At 39.1% G+C, this 17,388-nt stretch overlaps 1 protein-coding gene across 1 annotated transcript in view; it reads right to left on the reverse strand.

Moving 5' to 3' along the window:
* Positions 1 to 17,388, reverse strand: part of VWA3A (von Willebrand factor A domain containing 3A) — an 82,823-nt gene that overhangs the window by 33,619 nt on the left and 31,816 nt on the right. Inside the window, 6 exon segments of the mRNA XM_036748921.1 lie at positions 70 to 208; positions 2,746 to 2,877; positions 9,884 to 9,949; positions 10,538 to 10,646; positions 11,921 to 12,046; positions 14,920 to 15,026. Of these exon segments, the coding sequence (XP_036604816.1) occupies positions 70 to 208; positions 2,746 to 2,877; positions 9,884 to 9,949; positions 10,538 to 10,646; positions 11,921 to 12,046; positions 14,920 to 15,026 (679 nt within the window).

A 17,388-nucleotide genomic window follows, 5' to 3' on the forward strand; every position in this document is an offset into this window, starting at 1 on the left:
TGTGTGCATTTTTACCAAGACCTAATGGGTAGCATTTAGTTATTTTTGTCCACTTCCTGAGGAAAGTACCGTTCAATCCATTTGTCTTCAGCCAGTCTGCAGAAGTTCTTGTCAAGAAGTTTGGGATTTTAATTTTGAGGGGGCTGTCATGCTTTGGAGGCTTGGGTAAGAAGCTGGATATTGGCAGTTTTGTAAACTCTGCAGAAATCTAAATTGAGCACAAAATATCATAGAATCAAACAATTTTAGAGCTAGGAAGGACTTTAAAAACTCAAGAGTCCTCAACCATTAGATTGGTATCTACCAGTAGACCTAGAAACCATATTTGGTAAATCTCTAAGCTAACCACAACTACCCCAACCCTCTCTACCTTACCTTCACCAGGGACTGCTAGAATTCCCAATGAGAAATCTAGTACAGTCCTCACTCCCCATTTCTGTAGCCTACACAACAACTTTATTGTCAGTACTTTCTTTACTCCCTTCCTCACCAACATTGATATTTATGTTTGAAAATATACATGCATGGAAAAGAAAAAACATAAACTCTTGCTCATTTACTATGCTCTGTTTTTAAAAAATCAATTTCAAAATTCAATCTTATAAATAAAAACATTTATTTTATAAATTTCAATTGTATTAAAGTTAAAATTTATTTAAAATTCAATTTATTTATTATTATACAATTTTATTTTTGGTTCCAAATTCTCTCCCTCCTTCTCCCTTACCCATTGAAAGTGCAAGAAAAGTCAAATTTATTACAAATATGTATAGTCAGGCAAAACAAATTTCTGCATTAACTATGTTCCAAAAACAAAAAATGAAAGATAGCGAAAGAAAAAAAAAACTATGCTTCAGTCCACAGTCTGAGTCCATCAGCTTTCTATCTAAAGTTGGAAAGCATGTTTCATCATAAGTCCTTGGAACTGTGGTGAGTCATTATGTTGATCAGAGTTACTAAGTCTTTCAAAGTTGAATCTCTTTAAAATATTACTGTTACTATATAAATTGTTCTCCTGGTTCAGTTCACTTCACTCTGTATCAGTTCATACAAGTCTTCCCAGGTTTTTCTGAAACCATCCCCTTCATCATTTCTTATAGCACAATAGTATTTCATTATATTCATATACTGTAACTTCTTCAGCCATTCCCCAATTCGATATGTCTCCTCAGTTTCTAATTTTTTGCCTCCCAAAAAGAGCTGTGTAAAAATTTTTGTGCATATGGGTTCTCTTTCTCTTTCTTGGATCTCTTTGGGGTATAGATCTAGTAGTGGTATGGCTGGATCAAAGGCTATGTGTAGTTTAATAGTTTTTTGGGCATAGTTTCAAATTGCTTTCCAGAGTGGTTGGGCTAGTTTGTAGCTCTACCAACAGTGCATTAATATAGCTATTTTCCCACATCCTTTCTAGCATTCGTCATTTTCTTTTTTTGTTATCTTTTGATATGCTCCTTATATCATGGTAAAGTGTCGATGAATGTGATATAACCACTTTTAGAACATGTAGCACCACGACTCCTACCTACTTGGAATCAGCAGCAAAGAGGGGAGCTCCTGGTCTACCCCCTTCATTTTGAAGATAAGGTAGCTGACAATCAAAGAGGATAACTGACTTGACTTTGAACACATAGTACAAAGTCAAGATTGAAACCCACATTTATAGTCCAGTGCTATTTCACCTCTGCTGTGCTATGTTAAAAAATGCCTTTGTTCACTTATGCTCCAATATTTTTGTTGTTCAGTTGTGTCCTATTCTTTGTGACCCCTTTGGGGTTTTCTTGACAAAGATACTGGAGTGGTTTGCCATTTCTTTCTCCAGCTCATTTTACAGATGAGTAAACTGAGGCAGGCAGGGTGAAGTGACTTGCCCAGGGTCACATAGCTAGAAGTGTTTGAGGCCAGATTTGAACTCATGAAGATGAGTTTTACTGTCTTCAGGTCTGGGACTCTATCCATTATGCCACCTTGCTGCCCCACATGCACCAGTATAATGGGTGAATAATGTATGTATTCATTCTTAATCCTGCATTGTCAACAGCTGTGTTTTCTATTAAGCCAAAATGACATGCAATATTTATTGTGCCCATTAATATGAAATGAAGAAAAAGAAAGGGCTTTTGAAGCTCTACCTAACACTAGGCTCTAGTAAACAACTGACTTATTAAGTTGTTTTCAAGTTCCCATTAATTATACTCACAAAGCACTGGGATTGTTCTAAATGAGGCAGGAGAATAGAAGAATTCTCTTCAAGGCATCTCACAGTAATATGAAGCCTCCTCCCATGGAAGTCATGAGGGGAGCAGAGAACACTTGCAGTTCTCTTCTTATGGAAGTGAAAATGACCAAAAGTGGTAAAAAACCTTTTTGGTTTCCCTGGGGCACATCGAAGAGGGAAAATGAAGAGAAAGTAAAAGAATCAGGCTTTATTGTTTTGGTGGATGAAGGCTGATTTTGTTTCCATGGGAACCAGATTCAGAAAACTTTAGATCCACATCAGATGGCAAGGACTTTGGATTGTTCAACTTTGGGTACACAAACTACCCATTGGGAGCAATCCTGTTAGTCTGGCCTTTCTTCCTGTAGACACTTAGATAAGACTCAAAAAAAATAATTTTTCAGAGGCTCTCTACATATTCCTTCTGGGTAAAATGTCCCATGATATGCCAAAAGCTTCCTTGGCAAATGTTGAACCTGTATGTCAGCAGAAAGGTATAGAAACATAGGTCAGAGAGGCTCAGTACTTACTTCCCGTGCCATGTTGGTGAATGCTTCACAAGTCTTGCTCTGGTACATCTCTTTGATGGTGCTGAGAATATTCTTAGCCTTCTGAATCTCTTTAAGGAGCTTAACTACATCACTGTTGGCAGAATTCTGATCCTAAGCAGGAGTAAACCAAAAAATTTGGATTGAAGGTAAATGTTATGGCTGGCCAATGTTCACTGAAGGAATGAACAATTAGCAAATGACTAAGTGTGACTCATGCTCCTGGTGTTTTTACTTCTGTTTCTGAAGTTCAGTTAAAGTAATGCCTTATGCAAGGTATACTACAGGAAAGTGCTGACTGAACTTGGTTCCCTGGTGTGAAATATAAGATTTGTGACATTCAAACACACCTATAAAATCCAAACACATTTATTAATGGATGCCAATAACTGGTCATCAAAGCATGAACCTGTAATCTAAGCAATTAAGCATTTGACAAAATGGACAATTAATTATTTAAATTTGAATAGGGGGTAATACATAAATTTATTAGTTGTTCTTCTTTGGTATTGGAATTGATAACATTTGATCTTTGTTATATAAATGTCATTGGTAATAAGTTCAATATTGTTATTCTCTCATCTATAGGTTTCATATGTGTTAATTCTGGGAAGCTCACAGACCATAATATCTTAGGGGACATACTGTAGTGCTAATATTAAATTATATTGTCATAGAATCACAGAATTGCACAGAATCTCAGAGGTAGAAGAGACCTTAGTGGTCTTTTTTTAAGATAGTTTAAAAAATTTTTTTCCAATTACACATAAAGACAATTTTAAACATTCATTTAAAAAATTTTTGAGTTCCAAATTTTCTCCTTCCCTTCTATTGCCCCTCCCTAAAATGGTAAGCAATTTGATATAGGTTATATATGTGTAATCATGTATGACATGTTTCTATATTAGCCATGTTGTTGGAGAAGATACAGATGAAAAGGAAAAAAACCATGAAAAAAATAAAGTGAAATTAGTATGTGTTGATCTGCATTCAGACTACATCACTTCTTCCTCTGGATGTAGATAGCATTTTCCATCATGAGTCCTTTGGAATTATCTTGAGTCATTGTATATTGCTGAGAATTAAGTTATTCATCATTGATCTTTGCATAGTGTTGCTGTTACTGTAATGTTCTCTTGGTTCTACTCACTGTACTTTGCATCAGTTCATATAAGTCTTTCCAGGTTTTTCTGAAATCAGCCTGCTCATTTCTTATAGCATAATAGTATTCCATTACATTCATATACCACAGTTTGTTCAATCATTCCCAAATTGATGGGCATCCCCCTCAATTTCTAATTCTTTGCCATCACAAAAAAGCTGCTATAAATATTTTTGTACATGTAGGTCCTTTTCCTTTTTTTAATGATCTCTTTGGGATACAGACCTACTAGTGATATTGTTAGATCAAAGGGTATGCACAGTTTGGTTGCCCTTTGGGCATAGTTCCAGATTACTCTTCAGAATGGTTAGATCAATTCACAACTCCAGTGCATTAGTGTCCCAATTTTCCCACACCCTTTCCAACATTTTACCATTTTCCTTTTCTGTTATATTATACAATCTGATAGGTATGAGGTGGTACCTCAGAGTTGTTTTAATTTTCATTTCTCTAATCAACAGATTTAGAGCACTTTTTCATATGACTGTAGATAACTTTGATTTCTTCCTCTGAAAACTGCCTGTTCATATCTTTTGACCATTTATCAGTTGGGGTATAACTTGTATTCTTACCAATTTGATTCAGTTCTCTATATATTTGAGAAATGAGGCCTTTATCAGAGACACTTGCTGTAAAAATTGCTTCCCAGCTTTCTATTTTCCTCCTAATCTTGGTTGCATTGGTTTTGTTTGTGCAAAGTCTTTTTAATTTAATGTAATTAAGATTATCCATTTTACTTCCTGTAATACTCCCTCTTTCTCTTGTTTGGTCAAAAATTCTCATTAAACTCTTCTTTAGTGATAATATTAGTGGCAGTCAATACTTTTATCATAGGGCAGCTGGGTGGTGCAGTGGACAGAGCATCAGGCTGGAGGCAGGAGGACCTGAGTTCACATTCAGCCTCAGATACTTACCAGTTGTGTTACCTTGGGCAAGTCTCTTCACCCTGTTTGCTTCAATTTCCTCATCTATAAAATGAGCTCCAGTATCTCTGCCAAGAAAACCCCAAATGGAGTTATGGAGAGTCACACCTCATTAGTAAATCCAGGTTGTCATTTTTTTGTGTCCTCTTTGTTGTGGACTCTTCTGTGGTATTTGAGACTGTTGACCAGTCACCCTCTCCTCAATGATAGTCTCACTGAGCTTAGTTTCTGTGATACTGTACTTTCCAGAACCTGCTCCTTCCCCTTCTCCATAGATCTGACATATAAACTATTCCTTGCTCTCCTAATTTACTTATGGTAACACCCTTTATGTTTGAATCATGTACCTATTTTGACCATATCTTGGTGTAAGATGTTGGTCTATTAATTATCTTTCAATTGATCTTTGTATGGCATGGACCTGAGGTCTTCCAATAGCTTGGTTGCCCTTAGTGATATCCTATTTATCAATATCCTTCCTAAAATATGATGCCCAGAACTGAACATAATACTTCAGATATGGTCTGACTGGGAAAGAGTACAGAGACACTATCACATCCCTATGATGTTTCTCTTAAAATGCAACCTAAGTTTGCATTAGATGTTCTTTTCTTTTCTTTTTGCTATCATATAACACTATTGACTTATATAGAACTCACAGTCCACTAAGACCTTTGATTTTTTTTTTCAGTTTGTTGGATCCTGAAAGTGATTTCCCAGGGGAGCCAATTTGGGGAATTCACCTACATCTCTTGTTCCTCTGTGGGAGAATTTTGAAAGGATAGGGCTCATTTATAGATCCATAAAAAGTTTTTTTTTTGTTTTTTTTTTTTGCTTTTTTGGCAGAGCAGTTGGGGTCAAGTGACTTGCCCAAGGTCACACAGCTAGTACATGCATCAAGTGTCTGAGGCCAGATTTGAACTCAGGTCCTCCTCACTCCAGGACCAGTGCTCTACTCACTGAGCCACCTAGCTGCCCCTGCATAAAAAGTTTTGACAACAATATAGTACTCTTATGTTAAAAATATTAAAAAGCATAGGAATAAATGGATGGTTTCTTAATGTTCCAAATAGTATCTATCTAAATTAAAGAGGTAGTATTATCTCAGCAAATATAGAAACAGTAGCTAGGTGGCACCATAGATAAAGTACCAGACCTGGAATCAAGAAGACTCATCTTGAGTTCAAATTGGGCCTCAAACATTTACTAGCTGTGTGACCCCGGAGAAGTCACTTCACCCTATTTGCCTCAGTTTCCTCATCTATAAAATGAACTGGAGAAGGAAATGGCAAACTGCTCCAGTATCTTTGCCAAGAAAACCCCAAAAAGGGTCACCAAGAGTCAAAAATGACAGAAAAACAATAACAGAAACAGTAGAGGTCTTTCCAATTTGAGGAGATTGTTCATTGTCACTACTAATATTTGATATAGTTTCAGAAATGCTAGCTAAAAATGACAAGAAAAAGAAATTGAGGCAATAAGCATGGGCAGAGGGGAAACTAGTTTAGGTGAGAAGAAATGAGGGCCAGAGTCTGGGCAGGAGTAGTGGGAATGGAAGGAGGGATGAACTGAAGAGAGATTTCAGAGGTAGGCTTTCTATGACTTGGCAATTGGTTGGACGTTTGGAGGTGAGGGAAGAATCAAACAGGGTGACTGGGAATACAGTGATTCCATCAACAGAAATGGAGAAATTATGGGGGAGGGACAGATTTTTAGGGAATGATAAGGAGTTTAGTTTTGGACATGCTGAGTTTCAGGTGCTATTGGGATATTCAGGTAGAGATATTCAGCAGGTAGCTAGAAATACGGTTCTGGAGATCAGGGAGAAAATGAGAGTAGAGATATAAATTACGGATCCATCTAAATAGATGGTTATTTTCACTCCAAACCATCTTCTTCAGCTACCTACGTACTGGACCTTCCTTACTAGAGGCCATGCTCTGGGTGACTTCACTTCTTTCACTCCAACTCCTCTTTTAGGGTCTGCACTGTCCTGATAAGTGAGCGTTTCACACGGCCCACTATACCTAGCCAGCCCCAGTTGTGCTCCACTTTATACCCTGTATATCTTTCTTGCCATGTGCTCTGCTGCCATGCATTTACCTGATCCTCTCTTTCCAGCTCTAGAACCATAATCAAATCAATATTGCCATTGTTCCTATAAAAATGTGTCAGTTTATTCCCCTATAATGGCTCCACTCATCATTCCTTTATCTCTCTTGCCATAGACTGTGTAATTGTGGGAGAGCACATCCCAGGTTTATAGGAGGAATGTTTTGTATTTACCTGGGGTATATTTTCCCATAAATACACACAGAATTCATGGGAAGAGTGGACTCAGAATGCGGTATTAGAAAGGAACATGTGTAGGATATGTGTGTGGCAAAGGCAACTCATAACTCCTGGTACCGTAGGTCCTGAAGGTCCTTCTCTTGGTCCAGCAACTCTTGGTTTCACTGTATCTGCTGGAGAGGTTCTTAATCTGGGATTTCAGGGGATTATCCTTTCCACAATTCAACTGTCAACTGCCAGGATTAGCTTTCTTTTGAGTTCATAGCAGGCTCTCTTTTCTGCTGCCAGAGATCACACTCTGAAGATTTTTCCTCCTTGACTGACTGCTTCTATGTAGCCTTGTCTGTCTGGAGTCTTTCTGCTCCATCCACTGTGTCTTAAGTTCTCTTGAACTGGTAAACTCACAAACTGTGTGGTGGCATGTCTCCCTTTGGGCAAATCACTGCTGGACACCATGACCAAAAGAGGGGAAAGAGGAAAACCTCTCCCCTCCTGAATGGCCCTTCTCCACAAACCACTCGGGAGCCTGGACTCCTCTAGACACCCCAGGGCTTAGCTATTTAAAGCCTCCAGAGGTATGGCTGATTTGTTAGCTCAGCCAACCGTGTTCTTCCCCTCTTTCTCAGAGAGGTTTTCAAACTTTATAAAGGAATCACTGGATATAGCCAACATTTTACAGTTAAACACCTTGTTACCACATTAAAACTTCGTTACCCATGACTAACTAAATTCTTTGACTAAATCACTAGAGTTGGAGGACAGGGAATCATATTCTTCCTTCTTTACACATTCATTCATTCATTCATAGAGCTGATAATGGGGATCACCAAGGGAAAGATTGTAGAGAAAGAAGAAAAGAAAGTTGTGAATGGAAATTCCATTTATGGGATATCAGTATTTAAGGAACCCGAAGAGGATGATAAGCTGGCATAGGAGATAGGGAAGGAGCAGATTCTGAAGAGCACGGTGTCACAGAAACTCAGCTCAGTGAGACGACCAGTGAGGAGAGGGTGACTGGTCCACAGTGTCAAATACCACAGAGGAGTCCATAACAAAGATGACAGAAAAAAATAACAACCTGGATTTATTAATGAGGTTGTTAATGACTTTGGAGAGAACTGCTTCTGTAGAATGGTGGTCATGGAAGCCTGACTGTAGAGCTTTGATGTATGAGTGGGAAAGGTGGGGAAGAAGAAACATTTAGTATAAACTACTCTTACTATTTAAAAAATTTTAATTAAAAAAGTTAACAAGTATCCTTTTTTTCCTCTTCCCCACTTCCAATTAAATAAACAAACAAAAAAGAGAAATAAAACTTTGATAACAAAGACACATAGAGCAGCAAAGCAACCTCCCCCAGTCCCCACTTTGGATTCTTCTTTCTAGAAGTTTGGCAGTAAAGGGAGAGAGATTGGATGATAACTTGAGGAGGTGAAAAAGGTTTAAGGGAAGGAGTTTTTTTGGATCAAGGATTTTTTAAAAAGTATGTTTGTTGGCTTAGGGTAAGGATTCGGCAGAGAAAGAGATTGAAAATGCATGAGAGAGAGGGATGATTAATGGAATAAGGTCATGGAGGAGATAGGAGGGGATAGGATTGAAGGTACAGGTGGAAGGGTTAGCTTTGGAAATACACGTTTATTGAATTGTCAAGGAGGAGAGCCATTTCTTCCTTTGAGATTGAACGGAAGGAGGAAAGGAAAGGAAAGGATATTTAAGAGTTTGGAGCAATAGAAGCATGAAAGTTACAAAGGATGTTTTCATTTTTCTCAGTAAAGTAATGAGGAAATCATTTGCGAGGAGTGAGTAGAGTTAGAGGTCTGAGCAAAGAGAAGATGTGAAATAGCTAATGGAGGGAATCTGAAAGACAATCAACTAGACATGGAGAACCTGTGTAGCAGATTCCTTGCCAGGGTGCACTGATGGAATGTGCATCAGTGAGGGTCCGGTTGAAGCATGAATCTCCTGACATGATCAGTACCATTTCATGATTTTCTCTCTTAGCACACATTAAGCATCTCAGGAGTAGGATGGAGGCAGCAGAATTACCTGGGTGGATGTTGACAAAACAGGGTCAGGGATTCAGCGGTGGAGTAAAAGGCATTATTGAAGTAGCTAGCATCTAACCATAGATGCAGGCAGCCAGGTGATTCAGTGGATAGAGTACTTGGCCTGAGGTCAGGAAAACTAATCTTCCTGAGTTCAAATCTGGCCTCAGACACTTACTAGCTGTGTGACCCTGACTCAGTTAGCCCTGTTTGCCTCAGTTTCCTCATATGTAAAATAAGCTGGAGAAGGATAAGACAAACCACTCCTGTATTTTTGTCAAGGAAACCTCAAGCAGAATCATTAAGAGTTGGACATGACTGAACAACAACAACAAACCATAGACACAAGATATAAGGAAGAATGTGAGGCCAGAGAAGGGTTGACAGAGTCTCCGGAGAGCAACTGTTATGGTAAGAGTAAAGGCATCAAAAGAGTAGAAGGACAGAAAATTGCAATCAGAATAGCAAGTTTAGAGTGGAGGAAGTCAAGTAGCGGTTAGATGGTGACTCAGAACAGCAATAAGTGACAGATGAGGGTTGTTCTATCTGTTGGTGGTCAGGAAGGCTTAAAGGTCATATTATGGCCCATATCCATCACCATCACCATCACCACCCTAAGAAGAAATCACATACAGTGATTGGCCCAGAAACCTGCCCTCTAGGGATAGTCTTGGTAGCAAGGAAAGAGGCAGGCTTACCTCCGGTACTAGTGTGTAGCAATGGTAGTGGCCTCCAAGACCTTCTGCAAAGTTCCTCACCACGGCCTACAGTAATGGTGACAGAAGAAAGCTATTGAGTCCTGAAGAGAATATTAATAATATTATGGGGTTTATAACTCTTGGATAGACCACTGAACCTGGAGTCAGGATGATTTGAGCTCAAATCTAGTCTTAGATACTTACTAGCTTTGGGCAAGTCACTTTACCCCATTCTGCCTCAGTTTCCTCATGTGTAAACTGTTGATAATAATAGTCCCACCTATTGTTGTGAGGTTGTGAGGATCAAATGAAATATTTATAATGTATTTGGCAAATCTTAAAGTGCTATATAAATGCTACTACTACTAGTGCTGCTGCTGCTACTCCTCTTCCTACTCCTACTTATCCCCTGGAGCCCAAACACCTCCCTCCTCCATTAACCCAATTTCCACAAATTCATTGCTTCCCATTTTGCAGGAGTGAAAACTGAGGCACAGAGAAGCAGAGTTTATAATCAAATTGACTTGAGAACTCAAGCCTCTTGACTGCTCCTCCAAGCCACAGATTAAGTCCAGATCTCGAAGCCACAATTGCTTTATTTGGTTCAGTGGGAAACCACCAAATGAGAAGCTTCCTACCACTGCAGGCACTCACCGGGGGCATGTGGTTGCTGCATTTATAAGTGACAGTCTGGAGGACCAGATTCCTTCCCAGGGTACACTGTAGAATGTAGTCTGATAGAATTTCTGGTGATTGATCTGGGCTGGGGAGAAGGACCGTGGTTCAAACAAGCCAGGTCATAGTGAGACAATTTCAAAGTAAAGGAGTTACTACAAAATGGTATGTTAAGATTACTTAAGCTCTATGCCCTCTAATTTCCTGCTGAGAAAGGCACTTGAACTTCCTAGGCAGATGGGCCTAAACCCAGTGCTCTAACCCTCAGTGTTGTCTCCTCTTTGTCAACATCTTTGGACTAGAACGTCTCAATGATCTTTTTCTCACCATTTTTTTCACTGGGAAGCTGACAGAAGAGTGTGCATTTGAAAACATTAATCACAGGTTTGATGCCTGACAATCCTAGTTATTTGGGGACCATTTGAGTGCTTAGATTTAAGAATATTCTTTTTTACATCAGCTTTTTCCTCCTCTGCCCACTTATTCTCCTTTTGTAGACATTTAAACAGTGCTATGTGGGGATATCTTAAAATATATAGGCTGGTGGGCCCAACATTCCTGCCATTAAAATAGTTACATCATAAAAAGAGTGTCTAGAATAATTTCAAATAGCATGCTTCATAGTGTCTTCTCTAAGGAAATTCCCAAAAATATTCAATTCTTCCTATCTTGTTCCAAAACACTGTCCTCTTAGCTCTAGGATCTATGTAGCTTGGCCTCCAGGAATCCCCTACACTTTAGACAAATCCCTCTAATCAGCATCAAAGAGAAAGCAGAGTTGTATAGGCCAGTGCAAGGGCCAAAGGAAACCCTAAAGGTTTTCTTATCATCTCAGGAAAAGACATCTGTGTTTCCAAGAAGGAAAAGAAAATTGCATTAGGAAGGAGAGTCAAAAATAGTCATGATATAATTTAATTCAAACATAGAACAGACCAGTTGATTAGGCTGATGAGGTCAAAGGCAAGAGTTTAATTCTTTTATAGGCCAAATCTGAAACAGATAAGTTAGCTTTGCATAGCTAATAACTTCATCTCTGGTCATAGAACTTCTTGCCTTGCCTAACCATTTTGTAAATGCATGCCACTAATCCCCAGGATAGGTAGGAGGAGAGAGTGTGGATTGTTTAGTGGGACCCAGCCTTACTATTGGAAACCCAACTTAAAGCAAACATCTATCTGATGGTGGATCAATAGCTCAATTTCATATCTGAAAGATGGCATAATTTCCCAGTAGCAGGATAAAATATCCTTTTAATTTGCCTCAAACTAAGAATGCGTTTTTACATGCAATAGTCTCATGTGCGTAGCTAAATGATTTTTAGTCTTAATTTACATTGTGGTCCATTTGGGAAAAGGAACCTACCAGCTGCCTATGATGATTACCAAGGAATTCAGCTCCTTCTTCATGAGGGCTTTTCTCAGGGCTTGGAGCAAATTGCTTCCTCCACGGGGCTGTAACATCTGCACCCACTCTTTAGCTTCCTGAAGTCTGAAGAAAGGATAAAACCAACACCAAGACCCAAATTCCTACTCAACGTCCTGGGAATTGTCCCCACTTTGGCCCAAGTTTTGAGCTATCTTTTTTCACTTAAAATGTTTCGCATTGGGGCAGCTAGGTGGTGCAGTCAGTAGAGCACCGGCCCTGGAGTCAGGAGGACCTGAGTTCAAATCCGGCCTCAGACACTTGACACAAGTACTAGCTGTGTGACCTTGGGCAAGTCACTTAACCCCAATTGCCCTGCCAAAAAGCAAAAAAAAAAATGTTTCCCATGGCCTTTGCTACGGACTTGACTCAGACTGGGACTAGCTTTGGACCAGCACAGAGCCATAAGCTCTCATCATTGAGATGAAGAGAAAGATGAAGAAGCAGATGACGAAAATGAACTTTATTCAGGTACGTATGACTTGATTGCGATTAGATTGTCAGTACAGATTAGTTGCTGCAGAATCTCCTAGGATACCAAATCAAATTTCCTTTAGGATCAGAGAAAAAAAGTTATGCAAAAATGTCATCAGGGGCAGCACAGAAAACGTATTAAGCTCCTAAAAATGCACAGTGCCGTGCTGGATGCTCTATGTATGGCAGGAATTCTTAACCTTTTTTGTGTCCTGGACCCCTTGGGCTGTCTGGTAAAGCCTATGGGCTTCTTTTCAGAAGAATGTTTTTATTTTTTAATTATGTTATTTTCCCCAATTATATGTCAAGACAATTTTTAACATTCATTTTTAAAACATTTTGAGTTCCAAATTTTCTCCCTCCCTTCCTCACCCCCCACTCCAAGACAGTAAGCAATTTAGTATAGGTTATATATGTATAATCATGTAAAACATATTTCCATATTAGTCATGTTGTGAAAGAAGAAACAGAGCAAAGGAAAAAAAAACCATGAAAAAAATAAAGTGAAAAATAGTATGCCTTGATCTGCATTCAGGCTCCATTTCTTTCTCTGGGACATGAATAGTATTTTTCATCATGAGTCCTTTGGCATTGTCTTAGATCATTGTATTGCTGAGAATAGCTAAGTCATTCACAGGTGATCATTGTACAATCTTGCTGTTACTGTGTACAATGTTCTCCTGGTTCTGTTCACTTCACTCAGCATCAGTTCATGTTAAGTCTTTCCAGGTTTTTCTGAAATCAGCCTACTTGTCATTTCTTCTAAGACAATTGTATTCCGTTACTATCATGTACCACAACTTGTTTGACCATTCCTTACTTGATAGGCATCCCCTCAATTTCCAATTTTTTGCCACCACAAAAAGAACTTCTATAAATATTTGTATACAAATAGGTCCTTTCCCCCCTTTTTTTCTCTCTTTGGGATACAGACCTAGTAGTGGTATTGCTGGATCAAAGGGTATGCACAGTTTGATTGCCCATTGGGCAAGAAGAATGTTTTTAAATGCATAAAATAAAAATATATAGGATTTAAAAGGAAACCAATTATATTGCAATATAGTTATCAAAATATTAAAAAAAACACACACACAAGGACTCCCTGAAATTTATCCATGGACCCCTCAGGGATCTGTATACTCCTAGTTAAGAATGTCTGATCTAGAGTCCGTTAGACTCTAGAAGTTTCTAACATAAGGCAGACACCAACACTTGGCTGGTTGGTTGGTTGTTGTCCTTCATTCTCAAAGAGGACAAAAATGACATCACCATGTTGGAGTCAAGATACAGTATGTCTGACCATGGCTGATCAGACCAATATGAGCTTAGAAGGCTCTACCATAGGTTGGGCACAAATAGTTCACATGAACATTTGGAGTGGAGATGTCTCTAAATTTTCACATCTCATATTTCTTTTGAGCTACTGTGATTATGCTTCACTCATACGCACAGTACCTTCTTTGGTGTGGGCATGCCATGCTGGGTGGCCCTTTGCTAGTGTCCCAAATCATGCAATCCAATTTCAAAGTTCAGAGAGCCCTTGAGAATGTCCCTCTATCACTTCTTCTGACCACCAGGTCTCCATAAAATAGTCTTTTTAGGCAAACATACATTTGGCATTTGAACTATGTGGCCAGCCCATCAGTTATGCTCTCTGCAGCAGAATTTGAATGCTTGGCATTCAAACTTTAGGTAGGGTAGTATAGATAGTTACACTGGTTGCAGCCCAGGGGCTGGGGCTCAGAGGTAACAGATTTTGTGCTCTGCAAATCAGAAGTGTGCCTTCACATGGAGAAGATCCCCTTCCATCTAGGTCAGGGGTTCTTAACTTAGAGACTGTGAACTTATTTTTAAAATATTTTGAAAACAGTATTTCAATATAATTGGTTTCCTTTGTAATTCATTGTATTTTATTTTATGCATTCTGAGAATGGGTCTACAGGTTGATCAGACTGACAAAAAGTAGCCTGAAAAAAAAGGTTAAGATTGCTTGTTCTTTTTACATGACTTTACATGTAAAATCAATATCATATTGCTTGCATTCTCAAGGGGTAAAGGGAAGGAGGGAGGGAGAGAATTTGGAACTCAAAAATTTTAAAAATTAATGTTGTAAAATTTTACATGTAGTTGGGAAATATTTAACAAAAGAAATAAAAATATGTTTTAAATAGATTGCTTGTTCTAAGGTTATGGTCCTTGGAATTTACTTTTGTTTCAGAAGTTCCTAGCTATTCCAGTCATTGCAGGGTTTAGGCTTCTGACTTTCTTCTACCTAGTGTCCTTCTTGCTCCCCATTCTCCCATGAGAACACATGAATGGGTTTCAATCTTCACTGTTGGAGGGCCTCCCCACTTCCACTCGAACTAGATCTACTGAAGTATGGAAGCACTCCCACCATCTCGCCTTCCTTGATCCATCCTGTTCTGATTGTTTTAAATGTCGTCACTGTTGAAGGCAGTACTTACATGGACTTATTGACCTTCACTGGATTTGGCCAGAGGACTGAGGGATGGGTGCCAAAGGAAAGAAGATACAAGTGTTCTTTTTTGCTCAGCTGCTCATCTAGAAGACTCTGCAAAAGGAAATAATAAAACCAAATAACTTTAGAGTTGGAAGGGACCTTAGAAGCTGTCTAGTCCAATCTCCCACCCACAGACAAAGGAATAAAAAACACCCTTCTGGTTTGGCATGTGGTTTTAGGATTCATTTAAAGAAGCTGTTCACACCATACTGGGCTCTGACTCTAGTTACTCACCCCTATCACATTATGGGATCTTTGTGAGAAAGACCATCTTTTGCCTTTCTTTATATCCCCGGTGCTTAACACAGTACGTGGCACATAGTAGGTGCTTAATAAATGTTTATTGACTGACTTACCCAAAGAGTATTAGAATTAGGCAGCATCATAGAAGTCATCCTATCCAAAATCCCATTGCATGTGAGAATCTTATCTACAAAATCCTTGAGATTTATCTAGTCTTTGTTTGAATACCTCCAGGATGGGAAATTCATTACCTCACAAGGCAACTCATTCCATTTTTAGACAGATTTGTCAGGAAAATCTTCCTTCTCCTGAGCTGAAATCTGTTTCTCTGTAACTTCCACCAACTGGCCCTAGTTTTGCCCTCTGGAGCCAAATAGAACAAGCCTTCTTGTGATGGAATGGATCTGGTTCAATCTGAATCCATCTGGGACCTGTATTTTTTTGTAATGTGTGAAACTGAAACACTGAAAATTCATTGCTCCAAGGCATCCAGATTAGTCACTGTCAGAGAAAGAACATCATCTTCTTTTAAACTGGAAGATTCACAAAGAAAAAAAAATCAGGGTGTCTAATGACATCAACCCTATGAATGGACCTGTGTGGGTCTCCAGTGGGGCTCTTTTTAATTTATTTAAGTTGTAAGCAGATGACTATGATCCAGGTAAGAAATGCTTAAATTTCAGAGAAACAGAATAGTAATTCCATTCATTTCCTTCCCGTTGTGTTTCCATGGTGGAGGATAGACAGGTGACTAGTGTGCCATTTCAACAGCTGCCAGGGATTAATTTTTAGTCTTATTCGCTGGCTGTCTGGGGGGCAATGAGTTACCAGGGGTTAGTTGGTTGCTTATTTTGGCAAGCAATTGCTCATCCTGTCAGCTCCACAGCCTGTATCACTATTCACTCCTGCTCATCACTGCAAAAAGTTCTCTCCTAGGCATCAACCTGCTCTGATGTACTTCACTTGCTACTCTTTGAATTTCATCTGTTAGGGCTGCCCTCAGAGAAAAGGCGAATGAGAGGCAGAAAGGTGGGGTCCTGAAAGGTGAGGCCCAACAGAGAGAGGTAGGCTGGGATCTTCCTAGAACCCAAGCATAGGACATCTAGCCTATGGATCAAATGTGACCTGTTTTCCTCAAAGATATGGCCTGCTTGGGATTTTTAGGAAATATTTTTTAAAAATCTAGTTAGCATACATAACGCTTGTTACTTCCATTGTGTAACTGACTAGCAGGTATACATCAATCAGTCACAGAAGCAGAGAGCACTAGACTTGGAGCCCAGAAGACCTGAGTTTGAATCCTAATTCAGACACTTACTAGCTGGGTGACCCTGGGAAAGTCCCTTAACTTTTCTGAGCCTCAATTTCCTCACCTATAAAATGGGGATTAAAACTTCACCAACCTCGTAGGGTTGTGGTAAAGGATCAAATGAGATAACCTATGTAAAGTACTTCACAAACCTTGAAGGGCTATATAAATGCTAGCTATTATTATTAGGCCATCAAATTAATACAGCCTGCACACTTATAGGTTTACAATCACACAGCCCACTACTGAAAACTTGGGAGGCCCTTATCATGAGGAGATCCTTTAGGTATTTGAGTAGGTAAACTATTGTCCTCATTTTTTCTTCATGAATATTCTTGGTTTGAAGGAAAATGACACTCAACTTTAATATGGAACATGGTTATCTCCTGGCAACTTAAAAGAAATGAAAGGGAACACTACCTGAGACCCATGAAGGTCTGTGGGTCCATGTCATTGGACCCTATTTAAATGAAATCCTTTAGGTATTGGAGTAAGTAAATTGTTATCCTGATTTTTAAAAAAATTTCTGAGGTTTAAAGGAAGATACTATGGTGTACCATTGACACTGACTGACCTGGATACTTTGGAGAAGTATCTTAGCATGTGGCTGCCAGCCAGTTCAAACATAACCCATTCTATCAATGCGGTTGCAGAGCACGCAGTCAGTCTCCGGGTTACCTGACAGGCTCAAAGACCTCAGGAGGAAAATCCCCACTTCCATCTCAATTTTCATTATTGACTTATATCACCAACAATCCCTCTCCCCTAGGGATAATAATTGGACGAAGTTGAAGGCATCTCTAAGGAGAAGTTGTGGCATGCCATATTCTGTAGGATCAGAGATTTAGAACTAAAAGGGAT

The sequence above is a fragment of the Trichosurus vulpecula genome, chromosome 1 (genome assembly GCF_011100635.1).
Source record: "Trichosurus vulpecula isolate mTriVul1 chromosome 1, mTriVul1.pri, whole genome shotgun sequence".
Classification (NCBI taxonomy): domain Eukaryota; kingdom Metazoa; phylum Chordata; class Mammalia; order Diprotodontia; family Phalangeridae; genus Trichosurus; species Trichosurus vulpecula.